The sequence below is a fragment of the Nomia melanderi genome, chromosome 3 (assembly GCF_051020985.1).
Source record: "Nomia melanderi isolate GNS246 chromosome 3, iyNomMela1, whole genome shotgun sequence".
In the NCBI taxonomy this organism is placed as follows: domain Eukaryota; kingdom Metazoa; phylum Arthropoda; class Insecta; order Hymenoptera; family Halictidae; genus Nomia; species Nomia melanderi.
This window is the reverse complement of record NC_135001.1, coordinates 12,254,361-12,271,607: the sequence shown is the minus strand read 5'-3', so window position 1 is coordinate 12,271,607 and position 17,247 is coordinate 12,254,361. Positions and strand designations below refer to the sequence as shown.

Below are 17,247 nucleotides of genomic sequence, written 5' to 3'. Positions count from 1 at the left end.
AACTGTCATTAGAATAAATAATTGTACGAAGCAGATGTAACCTCAAACTAATAATAATGAAGGAAAATCTTAAAAAATTTTGATACACAAGAAATTGTAACAAATAATCATCTTTTTTGAAAGAACTGAAAGACCTTAAAAAGTCTCCAAAGCCTTCAAGAAAAAGATTAGTTATATAGTTATATAGAACAATTGAATTGTACTCAAATATATCAATAAGTAAGCGATAAATTACAAATGAAAAAACTATAAATGACCTTGGAACGATCTTAATATCTCTCTAAAAAAAGTGCTCCTTACAAAATCGTCCAATGAACCTCTAAATCCCTTCAATTTTAACACGTCCTCGTTCTTCTTTTTAACCTCTTAACGGTGATACACACGGACAGATTGACGGAAGACAATATTCAAATTTATGAACTCATTCAAATTCAAAATTGTTTACTTCCTTTACATAAATAGAAATCTTTAACCACTAGGGATTGAATAGTATCAATTTTACATTGACAATTAACCCCTTGCCCCTTGTCTTTCGCAATTGCATTAGAACTTTTTTACTGTTAATAATTTACTATAAACAGAAGAGAATCCCATGCTCCTGCTAAGCCTACAGTCACTCTAAAGCCACAGAATTTGTAACAGAAAAATAACATTTAATTTTAATTCAGAATGATGGCCTTCACACTTGTCAATTTCCGTTCGAAATTTTCGTCGCGAGTCTGACATAAAAAGACAAGGGGTTAAAAGTGGAATAAATTGAACGTTTCACTCAAAGTTCACGAATCGCGTATGCATTGGGGAAAGTTGTGTGTCAAGGTGTTAACAGACTTCTCGCAACACGTCCAGCCCTCGACGGAACACCGAGGCACTCGATCTAACAGATGGGCAAGACGATCCGAACCACAGAACCGGTCTCTTGAATCAGATGATAACAGGTATCTGCTGGATGTTTGTTTGTTTTTTGGATTTGGTCATGAACCGACTTACTCAGTGGCTTTGGCAAAAGGCATTCCAATGAAGGTAGGGCTCAGTGTTTCGGTGTACATCTCCATTCCGGTTCCACGTAGGTAGTCATTCTGCCAAGCCTGCATATCGGGCGACTGGTACCAATCAACCAACCATTTCTAAATCACACGCGCTCCTATGCATGTACGGATTCTCGCGGATACATGTCCACAGTGAAACGACCGTGTTTACGAGGACCGGAAACCGGTCTAATTCACGAAGGGTCTCTGGCCGTCTGGTCGTCGACCAGCGGGCAAGATAACGTCCGACGTGATCAGGCCGGAAAAATGAAAAAATCGGAAGTGTCGTGGTTGACCAACGAATGACCGGGCCTTTCGTTTTTCTGTTTTTCTTTCTTCCCTTTTCTTTCGAGAAAAAACCACGCGCGCGATTTGCGAGGAAAAAATATCGTTCGCGCGCGATCACTGTGAACTGCGCTTTAAACTTTCGACCATGAAAAAACCCTATAGAACATTGTTCACACATGCATAGATGAAAGGTAGTGACGGCGTGACCCGCTGGCACGCCGATGAAACGATATTTTACTGACCGTCTTGAACGAACGCATCGCGAACAGGTTGGCCATCATCGTGCTGAAACCCGGCGCCAAACAAGACTGTGCGATGAAGCCCAGCTTCAATTCGGCTAGGCAAATTACGTCGTCGCCCTGTTTCCAGTCCCATGATGGAATGTTTAATAAGTAGGCCTGGAACAGAGTTTCGTCGTCACGATAGAGGTATCAGTTTGAGCGGTGCATCATGATCAACAGAGAGTGTATTTCTTGGTTTTCAGTCTGAAATGATTGTTTTATCGCAATGAACATGCTTTTGCAAACTCAAATATTGATAATAAATTGGAATTAAAATATTCATATATTTTGAATTCTGTTCTTACTAGAGTATTATTAAGGCAATGTGATTCTTATGAGTACACTACGGATCTTTATGCAAATTAAAATATTTGAAAACACAATTGGAAGAATATGATTACGATGGAAAATAGCTTTTCCTGACAAACATCATAAAAGACACTACACTTTGGATATTTTATAGACTTTTCCGTATTGTGTGCATTCTTTGTAATTTTGCACCTTCAGGTTTCCTATAAATGCATAAAAATCCGCAGACTAAAGCAAGAGGTCGATAAACGCCTTAACGCATGATTTATAATCTGAAAGTGAGAAATAAATTAACTTCCACTAAATTCTGAAAATTTGTTCCAGTTGATTAACTAAAGACTACATGACTACTTTATGCGCAATAAATCAACGTATCAAATCATTATTTCAAAATCGTATCCCAAATGGAAGTGAACAGAGTAATATCTTCTTAGGTCATTACACCAAAACTATTTCCAACTGGAATAAATTAGTCGAACACGTGTGATTATCTACGACAAATATATCATAAAAGTAATACCTTGTTGTGATATTGCATTAATTGAATGATAACGCGAATGTCATCCGAGTAATTCTTGATAGAGATTACGCGCATGATGTTTGCCGCGTCTTCGGCGTCTGGATCTTGACAGTACTTGTTTGCCAGTACCAAACACGCGTCCGCCTCGTGGACCTAAAACCGATCGGTAGCCATTGTTCGATGTGTCGGCGCACGGCGAACGGTAAGTTTAAATGGAAAAATGTAAATGTAGTCTGGATCGGGAACGGGAGTCAGATAAGCAGCAGCAAAATCGAAATTATTATTCTCCTCGAACAAATGGTAAACAAAGGAATTCGTAACGCGAAAACGTAAAGTCTCGGGAGGAATCATTTTCTTTTTTTTTTCTTTTCTTTTCTTTTCTTTCTTTTCTTTTCTTTTCTTTTCATTTTCTATTCTTTTCGCTAGCCGGTTTCCAAAATTTCAGAATATACATATGTAGGTATATAAATATATTAAGTTCGAGTGTAGGGATGTTCTAATTAATTCTCTATGATAAAACTTTCGTCTATGCCCAAGTTACGTACTGTCTATTCCGACGAGAAAATCTATTTGAAAGAAAGTTTACAAAAGCGATGTTCGATGTATGGTGCTGAATCGATTCAGGGTATGAAATACTCGACTGAATTGAACATACTGGAAAATGCAACTACGTGTCAAGATTCCTTAAAAGCCTTGTTCGTTAAGCGAGTTGTCTGTTAGGCGTCGCGGGTATGCAGAAGATAATGGTAGCACGTATCACAGTTTATATTATGTCTTTCTATCTATTTAATGAAACTACTAAATAAAAAGAAATAAATAATTATATCACCATTATAAGTAATTAATTATTCATGTTTATATCATATTTTTTTCATTATTATTGTATATAAATAATTATATTGGAATTAAAATAGATCTTTCTATCTATTTAATCCTTCATTTAATATAAGGTGTTTAAGATATTCAAAATATTCAAAGGCAATAGAAATTTATGACACTTATGTAAGTATAAAGATTTCAAAAATGATAGAATACAGAATTTAATTCGATATTTCGAAAGAATTCAAAATTTCGTCCCAATTCAATTCTCGTCCCTTTAAATTCGTTTAATGGAATGTATCTCCATATTTATTTATCCGTTCAACATCCGATGACACGTGCTCCCAGCAAATCTTTCCGAACAACAGTAAAAGTGTAAAAGCAAGTTCTAATGGCATTCCTTAAATAGATAAACGTTAACTAAACGCGAAACTGACAAAATTCATGGAATCAAAGCTATGCCAACATGCCCAACAATTATCTTCTAATGAGGCTTACGTTCAATCAAGATGTAAGAGAATATACTACGTAAACAATCAAAACAACGTACCGTCTTATACGTTTCATTGGAGACTGTGTATACAGGGTGTCCCTCAAATGACAGCTAAACAAACGAACTGGTGATTCTTAGAACGAAAGTAAAACTGCATTTTCAAACAACCAGTTAAAAAAAATTATTTGCTACATTTACCTTTTCATTTACAAGTGATAACAATAATAAAATTTATACAACGAAGAAATAATAGAAATGAAAGAACAATCTAAATTTTTATCTGCTTGTAATGAAATAACAAAAGCTTTTAATAATATAAACTTGTATATTTGTTAAATGAATAATCGACAAGTGTTCATTATCTATCGATTAATATTCAATTATCTAGGAAACAGATTCTTATTAAGAAAAATATTTTTTTTTCCTCCAGTTACTTTTGCCCAAAGTATCACTCGTCATTCGACTTCGCCACGATTTCGGAGACACCCGGTACGGAACAGAGAACCATTACTCACTGTCCAACAGTGTCCTAAGCCTCTAACGAAGGAGAATACCTAAGTTTCAATTGATCCTTCGGCAAGCACATACCCACCTGGATCGACAGCAGGCATGGATCTATCCGGTAGGTAGGTACAAACAACCTTCAAGGGGGCAAATGTTCTAACACAAGTTACCATGTCAGAATATGATATGCGGTACACACGCGTGTGTGTATGTCGACACGCGTCGAAATGGTTCGCTAAACACAATTATCTTTGTACTGTTTCCTTTTGCCGTGACAGAATCGGAAAGTTCGGCAAAAATTCGAGATCGAGCGTAATGTTCTGTGGGGGCGGGTGATGAGAGAGAGAGAGAGAGACAGAGAGACAGAGAGACAGAGAGAGAGAGAGAGAGAGAGAGAGAGAGAGAGAGAGAAAGAGAGAGAAAGGGAGAGAAAGGGAGAGAAAGGGAGAGAAAGAGAGAGAGACTAAAGTCTGTCCACCGAAACGAGCTAATAGATAAAACAAAACATTCAGCAGCTAAGCACGACGATTAGCTGACACGTACGTTATAACAATGGACCCCGATCCTCGAGTTTTGAAACCTCGACTCGAATATTAAGAGGTCGGCCTCTATAGGCTCAAGCCCTGAGCTGTAAAAGTTGAATTCTTTAACGCCCGAGTCTTTATGCTCGAAGACTCAAGGTGTTAATTACTAAATAGTTATAAGCCTTCATAACTGAGCCTTTAAAGTTAAGCCTTGAAACTTGGAGAACTCGAGCTTAATGAAACTCTAAGCCTTCATAACTCAGCCTTTAGGATTGAGTCTCGAAATTTCCGGAACTCTAAGCTTCCGAAATTCAATCCTTAAGGTTGAACCTTAAAGCTTCAAAGACTCGAGCTTTATAAAACACTAAGTCTTTGAAACTCAGCCTTTAAGGATAATCATTGAAGTTTCGAGAATTCAAGCATTTTGCAGCACTGTACACAGCTGTCTCAGTCGTTCCTTAGATCAGCTAGCACACGGTTTTGTTTATATTTAATATCTCGTCTCGTTGGACACAGTATAGAGATATGAGTTTCGCGATGGCGTACCGCCATGACACACCGAACACGTTTGATCACGGCCTGACCACAATGCATCGTATGTATAATCGATTTGATTCGGATGATTCATTTCGGACCGATGAGACACGAAAGCGTATGACAGCATGGGAGATGCGTCAAAGGGGGGTTTCGTGAAACATCCTCAATGTGCATAGAGGGGAACACACAAGCAACAACCATCCTGGAATAACAGCGGTTCGTTCTGTTTGCGCAACGTCGCGGTCGGTTCTGATCGTTTCGGACGGCAGCCATGACAATGATACATTTCCGATTATTCCGAAGCGTCCTGGAGGATACAGTGACTTCCTTCGTTGAATCAATGAAAAAAAACTAATAATCGAATGATAAAATGTTATTGAAAGTTCGAGGCAAAAAACTAATAATTTAAAAATTTTAACTGACAAACATGATTTTAACGATTTTGTAATGTGTTATTTGGTAATTTAGAGAATGTTATGGAGTTTAATAATAATATTTGTATACAATTTATGAAGAAGTTAATGAGAACTACAAAGTTATTTACGTTTGAATAATTAATGAGAACTACAAAGTTATTTACGTTTGAATAATTAATGAGAAAGAAACAGTAATAATAAATAGAGAAGAACAATGTAAGAATGAAAATATAATATAATAATAACAACGAAACTTCTAGATATAAAAATGATTGATTTGTTATTCAGATAAGACACTTGAAAAAATAAATGATGGTGAATTAAAATGACGTGATTAATGGCAGTGTACTGTATAAGTAAAGATGATTCAGTAAAAATGGCCTATAGCTTTGTGAAATAAATTTAAATCACCGTAACGTGGATTATCATAACGATGTGGAAATATCGATATACATTTTCAAGAATACGATGCAAAGAAGCCAATTACTTTTGCTCTGAAACTAAAGTATGTTATGATTATTTGAAGTTAATGGCAATCTGAAAAAAATGAGGACACTACCACTTTTCTACGTTTTTACGAAGTCACTGTATCAAGTACGATTTCGAAATATCTAAGTTATCTATTTAATTGTTACTTATATCGAATAAAAACTTTAATATTGAAGCTGAATATTTTTAATGGTAAACAGCAACTCTCCATAAAAGAAATAACAGGATCATCTTATGAAATCATGGGCAGAGTTGAGAAATGAAAGAATTCAATATAATAAATAACTATCCAATTGTAATTCCTTAAATCTATAATTATTATAATTATTATTAACCCTTCCTCATCGAGTAGTCACACTTAGCTTCTTCGTATATACGAACGATGATAAATTCAAGACAACATTATTATTTTAAAGAAAAAACAATAGATATAAAAATTAGACCACTGACATTTATACACTAGAAATGATCAAAATACAAAGAAGGTACCATTTTAGGTTACTCAACTTTTAATCTACTTATGGATCTAATTCCAATACCAATTTTTACCATATTTCAAATTGTATACCGTATCTCCAATTTCTATATGGATAATACAAAACTGTTTAACAACTTTATCGATTTTATAGCAACAAGACTGATCGAGAAATTGCTGTTCAATGCCATCTCGAAATTGTAACATTTAAAGAGTAAACAAATTGATATGTTCACAGAAGCGATTTCATAAAACAATGTACCTACCGCTAAAGTCTCGAATCTTATCAAATGATTGACAAATACGAACGATCTTGCCATGGGTGCCGCATAAACGAGACAGCATGAGCGATGGACGAATGATTACTCAGATGGTACCGATGACAAGGTATTTGCAGGGGTGTTTGATCGTACGACACACAGTTCCGTCGCAAATTAGTCGGCGCGATCGTTATACACTTACTTCATGGAACAGGAATAAAGGTTGCAGTTTCGTTTTGCGGATGGTGTGGAAGGCTCACCTTGACTCGCTGCAGATCAATGGGGTTCATGATAGTCCCCTGAAAGAACTCCACGGTGGTGAAGTGCCGCTTGAACAGTCCCTCTAGCTCGAGATCTGGTGGTTTCCTAAATGGCATCGGCCCGACAAAACGATATGTCCTTTTATAAAAACGTTCACCTCTGGTATTCGGCTGCGCCTTTTGCGAGATACCGCTGAGCGGACCGACAATGGTCGGCGGACATCTCACTTATAAATTTAAAGTGAACGCTGTCTATGAATAAAGCGCCCCCGTCGTGGGAGAAAGAAATCAAAGACAGCGAAATAGCACCTTATGTTGAATCTGTCGTAGATTCGTTACGCTTAGAATTTCAAATCCCGCATGTTATTTGTCTAACGTTTCTAATTTCATAAATAATACGCGGCCTTCCTGGCAGGCCATGGAATGATAGGAGATAGTAATGTGATAATAGATCTAAGTAAGTCTCTACTGCACGCTGATTCGGCTCCATAGCTCATTACAGCATACCATGCAGTCGCAGGCGGTTGCTTTCTACATTATAATTAAACTATATTAAAATTATACGATTCGTACATACGTATCACGGAATTTGTACCTATGTACGAATGTGTGAGTGATATATATATATATATATATAATTATGTACATATATGTTTGTACTATATACATACCCCAAACGCGTGCGAGGCTGTTCTTGTAGAGTGACTGGTGCGAGTGTGGAAGAGAATTCTTGACTCGAGATTAATTATATCACAAATTTTAATTACGGTAAATATTCTTTAGTTGGCAAAATTATTATCCAATTCGTATAAATAGATCAATTTGACGCACGTACTTACAACTTTAAGGACAGAAATTCCTAAATTCCAATCGAATAATGGAACAAATTCAAATATATACACTGCATCATCGTTCTCGTGGATTTTTCATGAATGAAACGGTTCGTTGCTCGGAAAAGTATTGCACAAAACATTATTGATCAAAAGTGGCAATTATTCTACAAAGCACAAACGAAACCAAGATCAATGTTATTTTGTCTATGAGCCTTAGGATGTCATCCATAATCACACCACAATGATTCCCCAAGAATCACCTCGCTCGCAACAGAATTACATGTAACAATGCTACACAGTGCCACGCAATTAGACGTTCCCGGAAAATTGAGTAAGAAAAAAAGAAATAGAAGAACGGAGTCAACTCGTTACACCGTATTTACAAGGTTACATGATCCACGCTCGATCGATTAACAATTTTCATACCCGATACTACCGGTCGCAAACGTGGCACGTGTGATTCCGTGCGAGACGGAACGATGGAAGAGAAACAAAAACGTAAACAAGAGTAGTTACGAAATAGAGAAGAATTAATAGAGAAACAGAGAAAAGTGAGAGAACTAAGTGGAGATTGTATTCCGACGTCGAGAGAGTTGTTTCGAGTAAGTACGTGTTACGTGTGCACCTAACTGCCGGCACAAATATAATATTTGAGTTACCGTTTCGTGTGTGTATGTATACGGTGACTCATTTCAATCGATCTACTCGAGCAACTCGGAAGCTATTGATTCTAACAAATGTGTCATGCTAAAAGTAAATGGTTTGCAAGAGTATATCGTGTGACGGGAATGAATTTTTCCTACGTGAACGTGTAGAGTACCGAAACACGACATTTTTTCAAATGGAATTGTATATTTGTTTAATCCTTTAATCGATGCAACTAGTCATTTCCCATATAAAACTACTAAACCAGTTATAGCGAAAAGTCACTAGATTGTAAAACATTTTAAGTTCAATATTCAATCTGTATTCGGTAGATTAGTATTCGTTAGAAATCCCTTTAACTCCAAGGAATTCTCTGTTTCAAAACAGTCGAGATTATACTAAGGAATTGAAATTAAGACATTCTATAAACTAATGATATTTCTCTATAAATGCTTTAATATTTCTATATGAGAAATTACGAGCTGCATCGGTTGCATGAAAGCACATACGGTTCCATTAATAAAAAGACAAAATTGTTTCTCTCAGATCTTCTACGTATTCGCATAGATAAAACTCGCACATATTAACTAATCCTCCTTAAAACCATTGAACCTCCACCTGACACATTTTTTAATATCATTGATAGTTTCGAAGGTATTCGATTGGACGAATTTAAACGCGTCACCCCATACATATTCGTCTCTGTTTGCTCGTGTTCACGTTGGTATTTGTTTGTTTGCGTTGGTAATTCAACGGCAAACGTTTGATGATTGTTTCCACGAACTAGCCACAGTATAAGGGCAAATATATGTATACAATACATATATATGTATACGCTGACGTGCGGATGTTCTTTTTCGCATTGTCACGTGACGTGTGTATAATATACATATATACGATGGTCTGTATCGATCGACATGGATCGTCGCGTCGTGTATCAACGGCCTGGTGGGATAATCGCGCGGTAACCTAAAGAACTGCGAGGAGGGAAGAAGCGCGAGGCGTCCGCGAAACTGATTTGGAGGGTTGTTTGGTTGGTGGAGGTGTCGTATGGTGGTTGTTCTAGGGTTCGGGGGGTACCTTGACGCGCTCCAGATCCACGGCATTCATCATGGTGCCCTGAAAAAACTCCACGGTCGTGTAATGCCTCTTCAGGAGACCCTCCAATTCGAGATCTGGTTCTTTCCTGAAAACACAGATCACTCCTTACGACAATGACGATCAGACCACGCGTCTCGGGCAACGGCGAAGCGTACACCCACGCCGGATGCTCCACCAACTCGATTCTCTTCTTTAGCGTTCAAGCCGTCCTGCCTGGTTCGCTCAAAGAAACACGATAAGCGACCTAGATCCTGCCTTTTCGATTAACACTGATTGCCATGTGTGGACGACGGAATGCTTATTTCGGTGCTAGAAATTAATCTTTGTGCTGTGATGACGGGAAACGGGGTAGTGTAGCAGGATAAGCGTGAGTTTAGTCTCTCTGAGTATGTAATTTAATTTTCAAAGTTTTTTACGGTTTTTGAGACTATAAAGTAGCAATAGACGAATACTATTGGTTACTTTGATTTGAAAACCAAGTTTTTATAAATATTTGGAAAAAATATTCCTGCGAGATCAGTTTTTCATACTGTGTTTCTAGTATTTCTTAATGACTGATTTAAAATTTTGAAGAGGATATATGTGAAGTGCAGTTAATATTTGTCTGCTGTTTGTTTTCTGATTTATTTGAGTATCTTAAACAGCAATTGAAAGAAATTCTTGTAAGGTTATTGGACATATCGCCCACGTTTACCCTGCTATATCTTTTATTGAGTCGATCAAAAAGTCTTCTGTTTTCTCTGTTCAAATTGCAATTTATATTACAATACGGAGTAAATATTAAACATAAATAAGTAAACTGAAAAGTAATAGAAAGTTGTCGAACAACGTAGGCAATAGCTAGTTTAAGAAAATTTAATAGTCGGAATTAAAAAATTTAACCTTGCTACGTTCTCCGAATATTTTCCGACCGAATCATGTTATGCTTGAAATACGCAGCAAAGTTAAACAACACGAAAAAACTTACTGACCGACCCAATAATTAAAACCTACGCGACTCAAGCAGATTAAACGGACGAACAAGATAATAACGTTGTATTTTATGTTCTCGTGGTTATTAAAAAAGGTGTTCCATTTTATTGAATTTTTATGGATACTGGTCCGGCAATTGGAACACCAAAAATTGACTGTCACGCCAATAAAATATTGATAGTTCCATAAAACGCTAGATCGATGGAGTCTGATCGCCATTGCTCGCTCATCCGCGAAACAACTTGTTCATGTCGGACACCTACACAGACCTACGCTCACCCTATTACCATACAAACAAAAAAATTAAACTTATCGCACCTGGTGCTGTTCATCATCGACGTCACTTAACAAATGACTGCGTACTATTACAGTAGTAGACTTACTTAATTTCATATTGACCAACAATCGGTCGCACGAGTAACATTATACTCAATTTAAACAGTAACGAGAAACGGAAACTTGTTATTATACGTATAAAACAAAGAAGAATGAAGATATTAATTCTCGGTTTAGGTCTAAAATGCGAGAAATGAAGGTGGGACGTAGGATGTCACGGACGACCTGTATAATCGAAGATATTCTTTAAAAATCGCGTTGAATTAACCTTAAATTTCAGCGTCGCGTTGATATTAATCCATGATCGGAAGAAATAAATTTCATAATAACCTGTAAATTAATTATTTACGCGGACTTTCTATAAGTAACTAATAAAATAAAATGTAAGTTTAAATTTGAAGATCTGGACATTTCCTATAAAAAATTAACAAAACATACTGCGTTGAATACCAATTTTAAGAAAGATTTTAAGGAAAGAGAGAATCGATTATACAAGATCTCGTGGGCCAAACTGAGCCGGGATCAGTACAGTGCGCACGGGACTGGACGTCAAAAATTAGTATGGCTGGTCATACCTATGCAAGAAGACAACTTCCACGTCAACGTCCTCGCGGTCCTCGTGCAAAAAGTCCTTGAGAAAGTGCGAGACTGATTCGTAGGTGATGTGGCCACACACGACAATATGTCTGCCAACACAATGAACGAATTAGATTCCGATCCCCCAGAAGCTCGTGAATTGTTTGAAAGAAAAGGTCAAGATGACCAAAAGAAAAAGACAGAAAGAAAGAAAAAAAAGTGGAAAAAAAGAAAAAGAAAAATGAAAAGAAGAAGAGAACCTTACAAGCAACTACCATGTACACGCTCTATGTAATTACACATGTCTGAACCAATTAACGATTTCGTTACGTTCTTCTCTCTCCGTGCGTCGAGCTTACTCTGCGCTTTTTTTTCACCGGTGTCCGTTTTCGCTTTTTCTTTCTTTCGACACAGTCCTTGAGAGCCAGGCACTTGTCGCGGATGCAACTCGAGGGCGTAAACACGGCTGCAAACGTGTACTGCGCGAAGCGGGACAGAATAGAATGGGGAAACAAAAAGTGGGGCGAAGACAGAAAAGTAGATAGATAGATAGATAGATAGATAGATAGATAGATAGATAGATAGACAGATAGATAGATAGATAGATAGATAGATAGGTAGATAGATAGATAAATAGATAGATAGATAGATAGATAAATAGATAGATAGATAGATAGATAAGAAGACAGACAGACAAATAGTCAGATAAGTAGACAGATGGATATACAGATTGCTAGGCAGATAGGTAGAAAGATAGGTAAACGGATACATAGATAGACAGATAGATAGATAGATAAACAAATGGATAGGTAGATTAATAGATAAACAGATAGATAGATAGATAGACAAATGAATAAACAGATTGATGGAGAAACAGATAGACAGATGGACAAATGAATAGATAGACAGATAAAAAAAGAGATAAACAGCTGAACAAATAGATCGACAGATTGATATATAAATAAACAGACAGACAGATAGAGAGAGAGAGAGATAAATAAATAGACAGATAGACAGACAAACATAGTCTGGGAGGGGAGAGAAATACGAAGAGTGGAGGAAATTAAGAAAGAAACTGAGGAAGAGAAAGAGAGGAAAAGATCGAGAGAAAGGTTGAGAGATTTGATAAGAGATCAGCATGTAGAGAGAAAAGGGGGAGACAGAGAGAGAGAGAGAGAGAGACAGAGAGAGAGAGAGAGAAAGAGAGAGAGAGAGAGAGAGAAACGTGAATATCGTTAAGAGATCGAAATTTTAGCTTTCTTTGTGCCAGTTTAGTCTGCTGCCACAATAACAATATTCGAGTGGAAGTTCTGTGTCAGTTGTTCGAACGGAGTACAAACTATAGAATTCTTTTCCTTTTTTTTACGAATGACAGTGCGGATGTATATCGATAGAGAACACAAAGAAAAAAAAACAGAACAGGAGAATCCATTGGCAATATTAAAGAAACATTTACCACAAGATCAGAAACTCGCGTGTATTCGTCTGTACAATTTATATACATATATACATATACAGATCATGTATATATACATATATACATATATAAATCTACATTCGCAATGAATATATAATTACATACTTAAATAGAGATGGTTCTAAACTTACCGGAATATTGCGAGAATAGGATATATTGGTGTGAGTCGTTTTAACCAACTAACGTGATCGAACAACTACACACGCAAGCGCCGCGCACACACACATACACACACAGTATCATAAGTAAATCTGTACTAGGTATTACGAAATATGTACAAAACGATAAACGGTCATGAACGAAAGAAAGTGAAAAGGTGTCGATCGTGGATCGACCAAAAAAGAAGAAAAAAAAGAAGAAGAAGACAAAAAAGAAAAGCACAGAACGGAGAGAAGAGAATAAATCGACAACGAAAGTAGTAAAAGGGTGTACGGAGTATATAAAACTGCGAACAAGAAACAATTCAGATTGAAAAAAGGTTACGGTAGAGTGCAGGCTCGTTCGTGTAGGTACTCGATCCTTGCAATCAAATACAAGCACAAAACTCCTTTCTAACTCGTGTTAAGTAAATCTACGTGCGATATGTATACAATTAATCAAAAAATATACGGTCTTACTGTTACAAAGCGAGATCAGAGACAGGAAAACGAAAAAAAAAGAAAAGAAAAGGTGAACGTAAAACATAAGTGCCTAAAGGTGACCAAAAGTGTTATTTGCGTCAAGTACAAAAAAACTTCACCATGACCATTCCATGCTCCACTTCCTTCTACTCTGTAAATATATAATATTTAATGCGAGGCTCATCATGAACTCAGCAGACACCCGCTGTTTGCACGATCGATTTCGTTTCATCTTATCCATATGCGTATTGTTCCAATCAATTCACATCCGCGCGTATCCGGTGCCAATTCCAAACAAGGGACACGCAACAGGAACAACGAAATTCTACGATGAATTTTTTTACATTTATCAAGAAAAATCCACGTTACATATAACATGTAGAACGATCGAAATTTCTCTGTCCTCAGTGTGTCACTGAATCCAACATGGGCCCGTAACACATATACAATCTTACAACATCGAAGCCCTACGTTACAAAAAGGTCATTACTCTTTACTCTATCATACGGGAGTACCGACGTTCTCGTTGAACACAGAAATGTCAAGACATGAGATCGTGTTGTGTTGTGTTTATGGATCGAGGCTGACGTAAAAGTAAAGAATCTGTGACCACATGTGTGCTGCCAAATCCCGGGGGTGTTACGGGGTTTCGTTTCTTTCACGGTATGTCGTCCGGAGGACCTGACTGTTGCCCATGTGGAGAATCGACCGTCGATTCAAAAAGCTGCTTGAAAAAAATTAAAGAAAAAACCCCGAGAACGTTCGTGGACGTATCGCGCCGCGTTTCGATCGTCTCACGACACGCATAGCCGGAAAAAATGCCGTCGCGTCGGGGCGAGAAGGTTTCCGCTGCGAAAAAAATTATTCGTCGTCGATCTTTGTAGCACGTGCGACTGGCGGATTGATACGGTAAAGGAGCGGCGTGAATACGTCCGATCAGTGACGCCTTTAATGCACTTTCAGCCGCTGTATGGTGAACGGTGACGTCAGAGGCAGGCAGAGATGTGTGTAGAAAATCAAGATGGCAGAAATCGTTACGAATAGAACGGCCGATACTCTACTGTGGTCTGGAACTGAAGGGAGCGCGTGTGCCAATTGGCTTGAACAATCACCCGATGACGATTCTATGAGTATCGTAATTGTTTTCTGAATATCGAGATACGGAACGAAAAGAATAAATAAATTTTAAGAAGAATAAATACTATCGTTATCTTGTAATTTATTAATAGTAAAATAATAATTTATTGCTTTATAGTTCAGTAATAGTAAAATGATTCTCTGTTATTCTATACTTTAAAGGTAATAAATTAATGGTGATAAAATAGTAGGAATGAAATGTAATAATTCAATATTTTCATCATTTTCTAGTATTTTCCAAGTGTTCGATTGTTTCTTTAATTCTTGTCAAATGCTGGCAGAAGAAGAACATTGCGCTCGTCATCCGAATCATTGTTCCGTGATGATACGCTTCTTCGTGTCCCAAGGCCAAAGGAAATATTTAGTCGTTCTATTATTGATGACTCGCTTTCAACGCTTATCCGCGCGAACGTGTATGGGTAAGTGGTACACTTACATACTTTCTGTCGGGACTAACGGCCGCGTTTACCGGTGTTTGTTGGTATTCTGGTCATTTCGTTTTTTATCATTTTTTTTTGTTTTTTTTTTTTATACAGAAAAATCATATTCGCATCGACACAAAAGTCATGAATGATGATATATATATCCATTCGTAACGAACGTACAAAATAATTGCATCACTCTTCCCTAATCTAACAACTCGTTTGCTGGCTCACTGATAATCCCTTCATCAAACCTAAACTACGCATAACATGTCATGGTTAGCAATATACATATGCGTATACATACAGCTTTATATATGTGTATGGGAACACGTACATATATAAAGCGTATACAGGGTGGGTCGTATAACTGTTACAAACACCGTCCTCTAAAATTGAACGATTAAACTGTACATAGAATTGTTAGTATGATTTTAACTGATTTTTAGTAATTTAGTATATTAGTAAAAAAATCTTTGTATATTCTAGTAGCTTTTAAAATCAGATATATTTTCCATCGTGTAAATATAATGAAGGAATACGCAAAACAAAGTAGTCGAAAATGTTCGTAAATATGATTATTTAAATATTAATATATGAATTTAATTTCTTTTGTAAGAAAAAACGGTATGTTTAATTAACGTAATATTGAAATATTAATTTCTTTTTCACCGTAATAATAAATTTTCCAAATGTTTCCTGTAACACGTAACACAGTATCTTCTGTCAAAATTACTTATTGACTGAAAATGAACTGTTTACCTGTTATACTATTTATTTAAAATGCCAATCTGTCTAATGATATTGGCTGCACGCGTATCAACGCACTTCTCTCGTGTTATTTTGTAACAGTAGCCCACCCTGTATGATACAACCCAAGGCAGAAGTTCACTTTTCCACTTTCCTTTCTTCAAGAATTACACGTAAAAACGATAATCAATGCTGTCTAAAACATCAAGGTTATTACACTCAAGTGTCGCGTTAGGTCATATGTATATACATGTAAATATTCAACTATATTATATATATGTATATAGCATAATATATATAATACACCGCGAAGATGCTAAACATATATACATATATATGAGAATACGACCTAACTCACATACGCATAGTTGCACACACATATATATAAATGTATTCGTACAACAGTTCCGTATATATTTATGTGTGCAACGTATGCATTCAATATTGGAAATGCGGGGTACATGCTGGGCGGTTGACCCTTTGCACTCGGAGAGAAATACAGGCTCGAAAATCTCATTCTTTATCCGGTCTACCTCGTGTCCGAAACCAAACTCGCAAGTAAACATCGTACCCCGAACGACAAATTAATAATCAACACACGGACACAAACAGAAAATTCACAGTTCCAATAACATAACGCAAACAATTTGTCGTAACGACGATTCGTCGTGCTACAACACAGGAATAATCAGTCTAGCAAACATCTACATCAAAGATGCAAATGTGATAGAATTAACCGAACCGAACATTTTCAAAACAAAACAGGACTGACGAACGATAAACCATTAACTTCGTCACTAAGTGACCAACACAACGAAAGAAAGGAGAAAAAAAGAAACGAGGAATTCGAAAGAACTCGTCGCCGAACAACTACGCTTCGAGCCGCACCATCTAGCTTCAGCCAATGCTCGCAGCCGTATCTGTGCCGCGAAGTGCCAATATCTCAGTCCATGTGTCACCTGTAAGACTATCGTGTCGCGTTTACTCATTTTTTTGTTTCATTGTCGATCCGAGGAAACAAATCCATTCGTCCCGCGAACAATTCCGTAAGAAACGTCCCCGTCCGGTTACTACACGAGAATAATCACCACGAAATTCTTTGATCATCGCAATTCCTCGTTCTTCTTGAATGATTCGACATCAGCTAGCAACACATCGAAGCCGTATTTGTCCCAAGT

At 37.0% G+C, this 17,247-nt stretch overlaps 1 protein-coding gene and 1 long non-coding RNA gene across 51 annotated transcripts in view; one reads left to right on the top strand and one right to left on the bottom strand.

Moving 5' to 3' along the window:
- The window catches only part of slo (calcium-activated potassium channel slo), a 162,025-nt gene that overhangs the window by 52,254 nt on the left and 92,524 nt on the right, over positions 1 to 17,247 (bottom strand). For 22 of the 50 annotated variants that reach the window (XM_076366250.1, XM_076366255.1, XM_076366256.1 and 19 more), the window contains exons 8-12: positions 11,663 to 11,773; positions 7,201 to 7,306; positions 2,424 to 2,576; positions 1,556 to 1,711; positions 988 to 1,100 (exon numbers count right to left, since the gene is read on the bottom strand). In XM_076366250.1, coding sequence (XP_076222365.1) covers positions 988 to 1,100; positions 1,556 to 1,711; positions 2,424 to 2,576; positions 7,201 to 7,306; positions 11,663 to 11,773 — 639 coding nt within the window. Of the gene's footprint in view, positions 1 to 987; positions 1,101 to 1,555; positions 1,712 to 2,423; positions 2,577 to 7,200; positions 7,307 to 9,758; positions 9,865 to 11,662; positions 11,774 to 17,247 lie in introns of all 50 variants that reach the window. The other 28 variants (XM_076366245.1, XM_076366243.1, XM_076366244.1 and 25 more) reach the window with 4 other exon arrangements.
- Positions 14,275 to 15,557, top strand: LOC143174400 (uncharacterized). Its single transcript, XR_012998282.1, has 3 exons — positions 14,275 to 14,423; positions 14,724 to 15,059; positions 15,129 to 15,557. It is a non-coding gene; the product is annotated as an uncharacterized LOC143174400 (long non-coding RNA).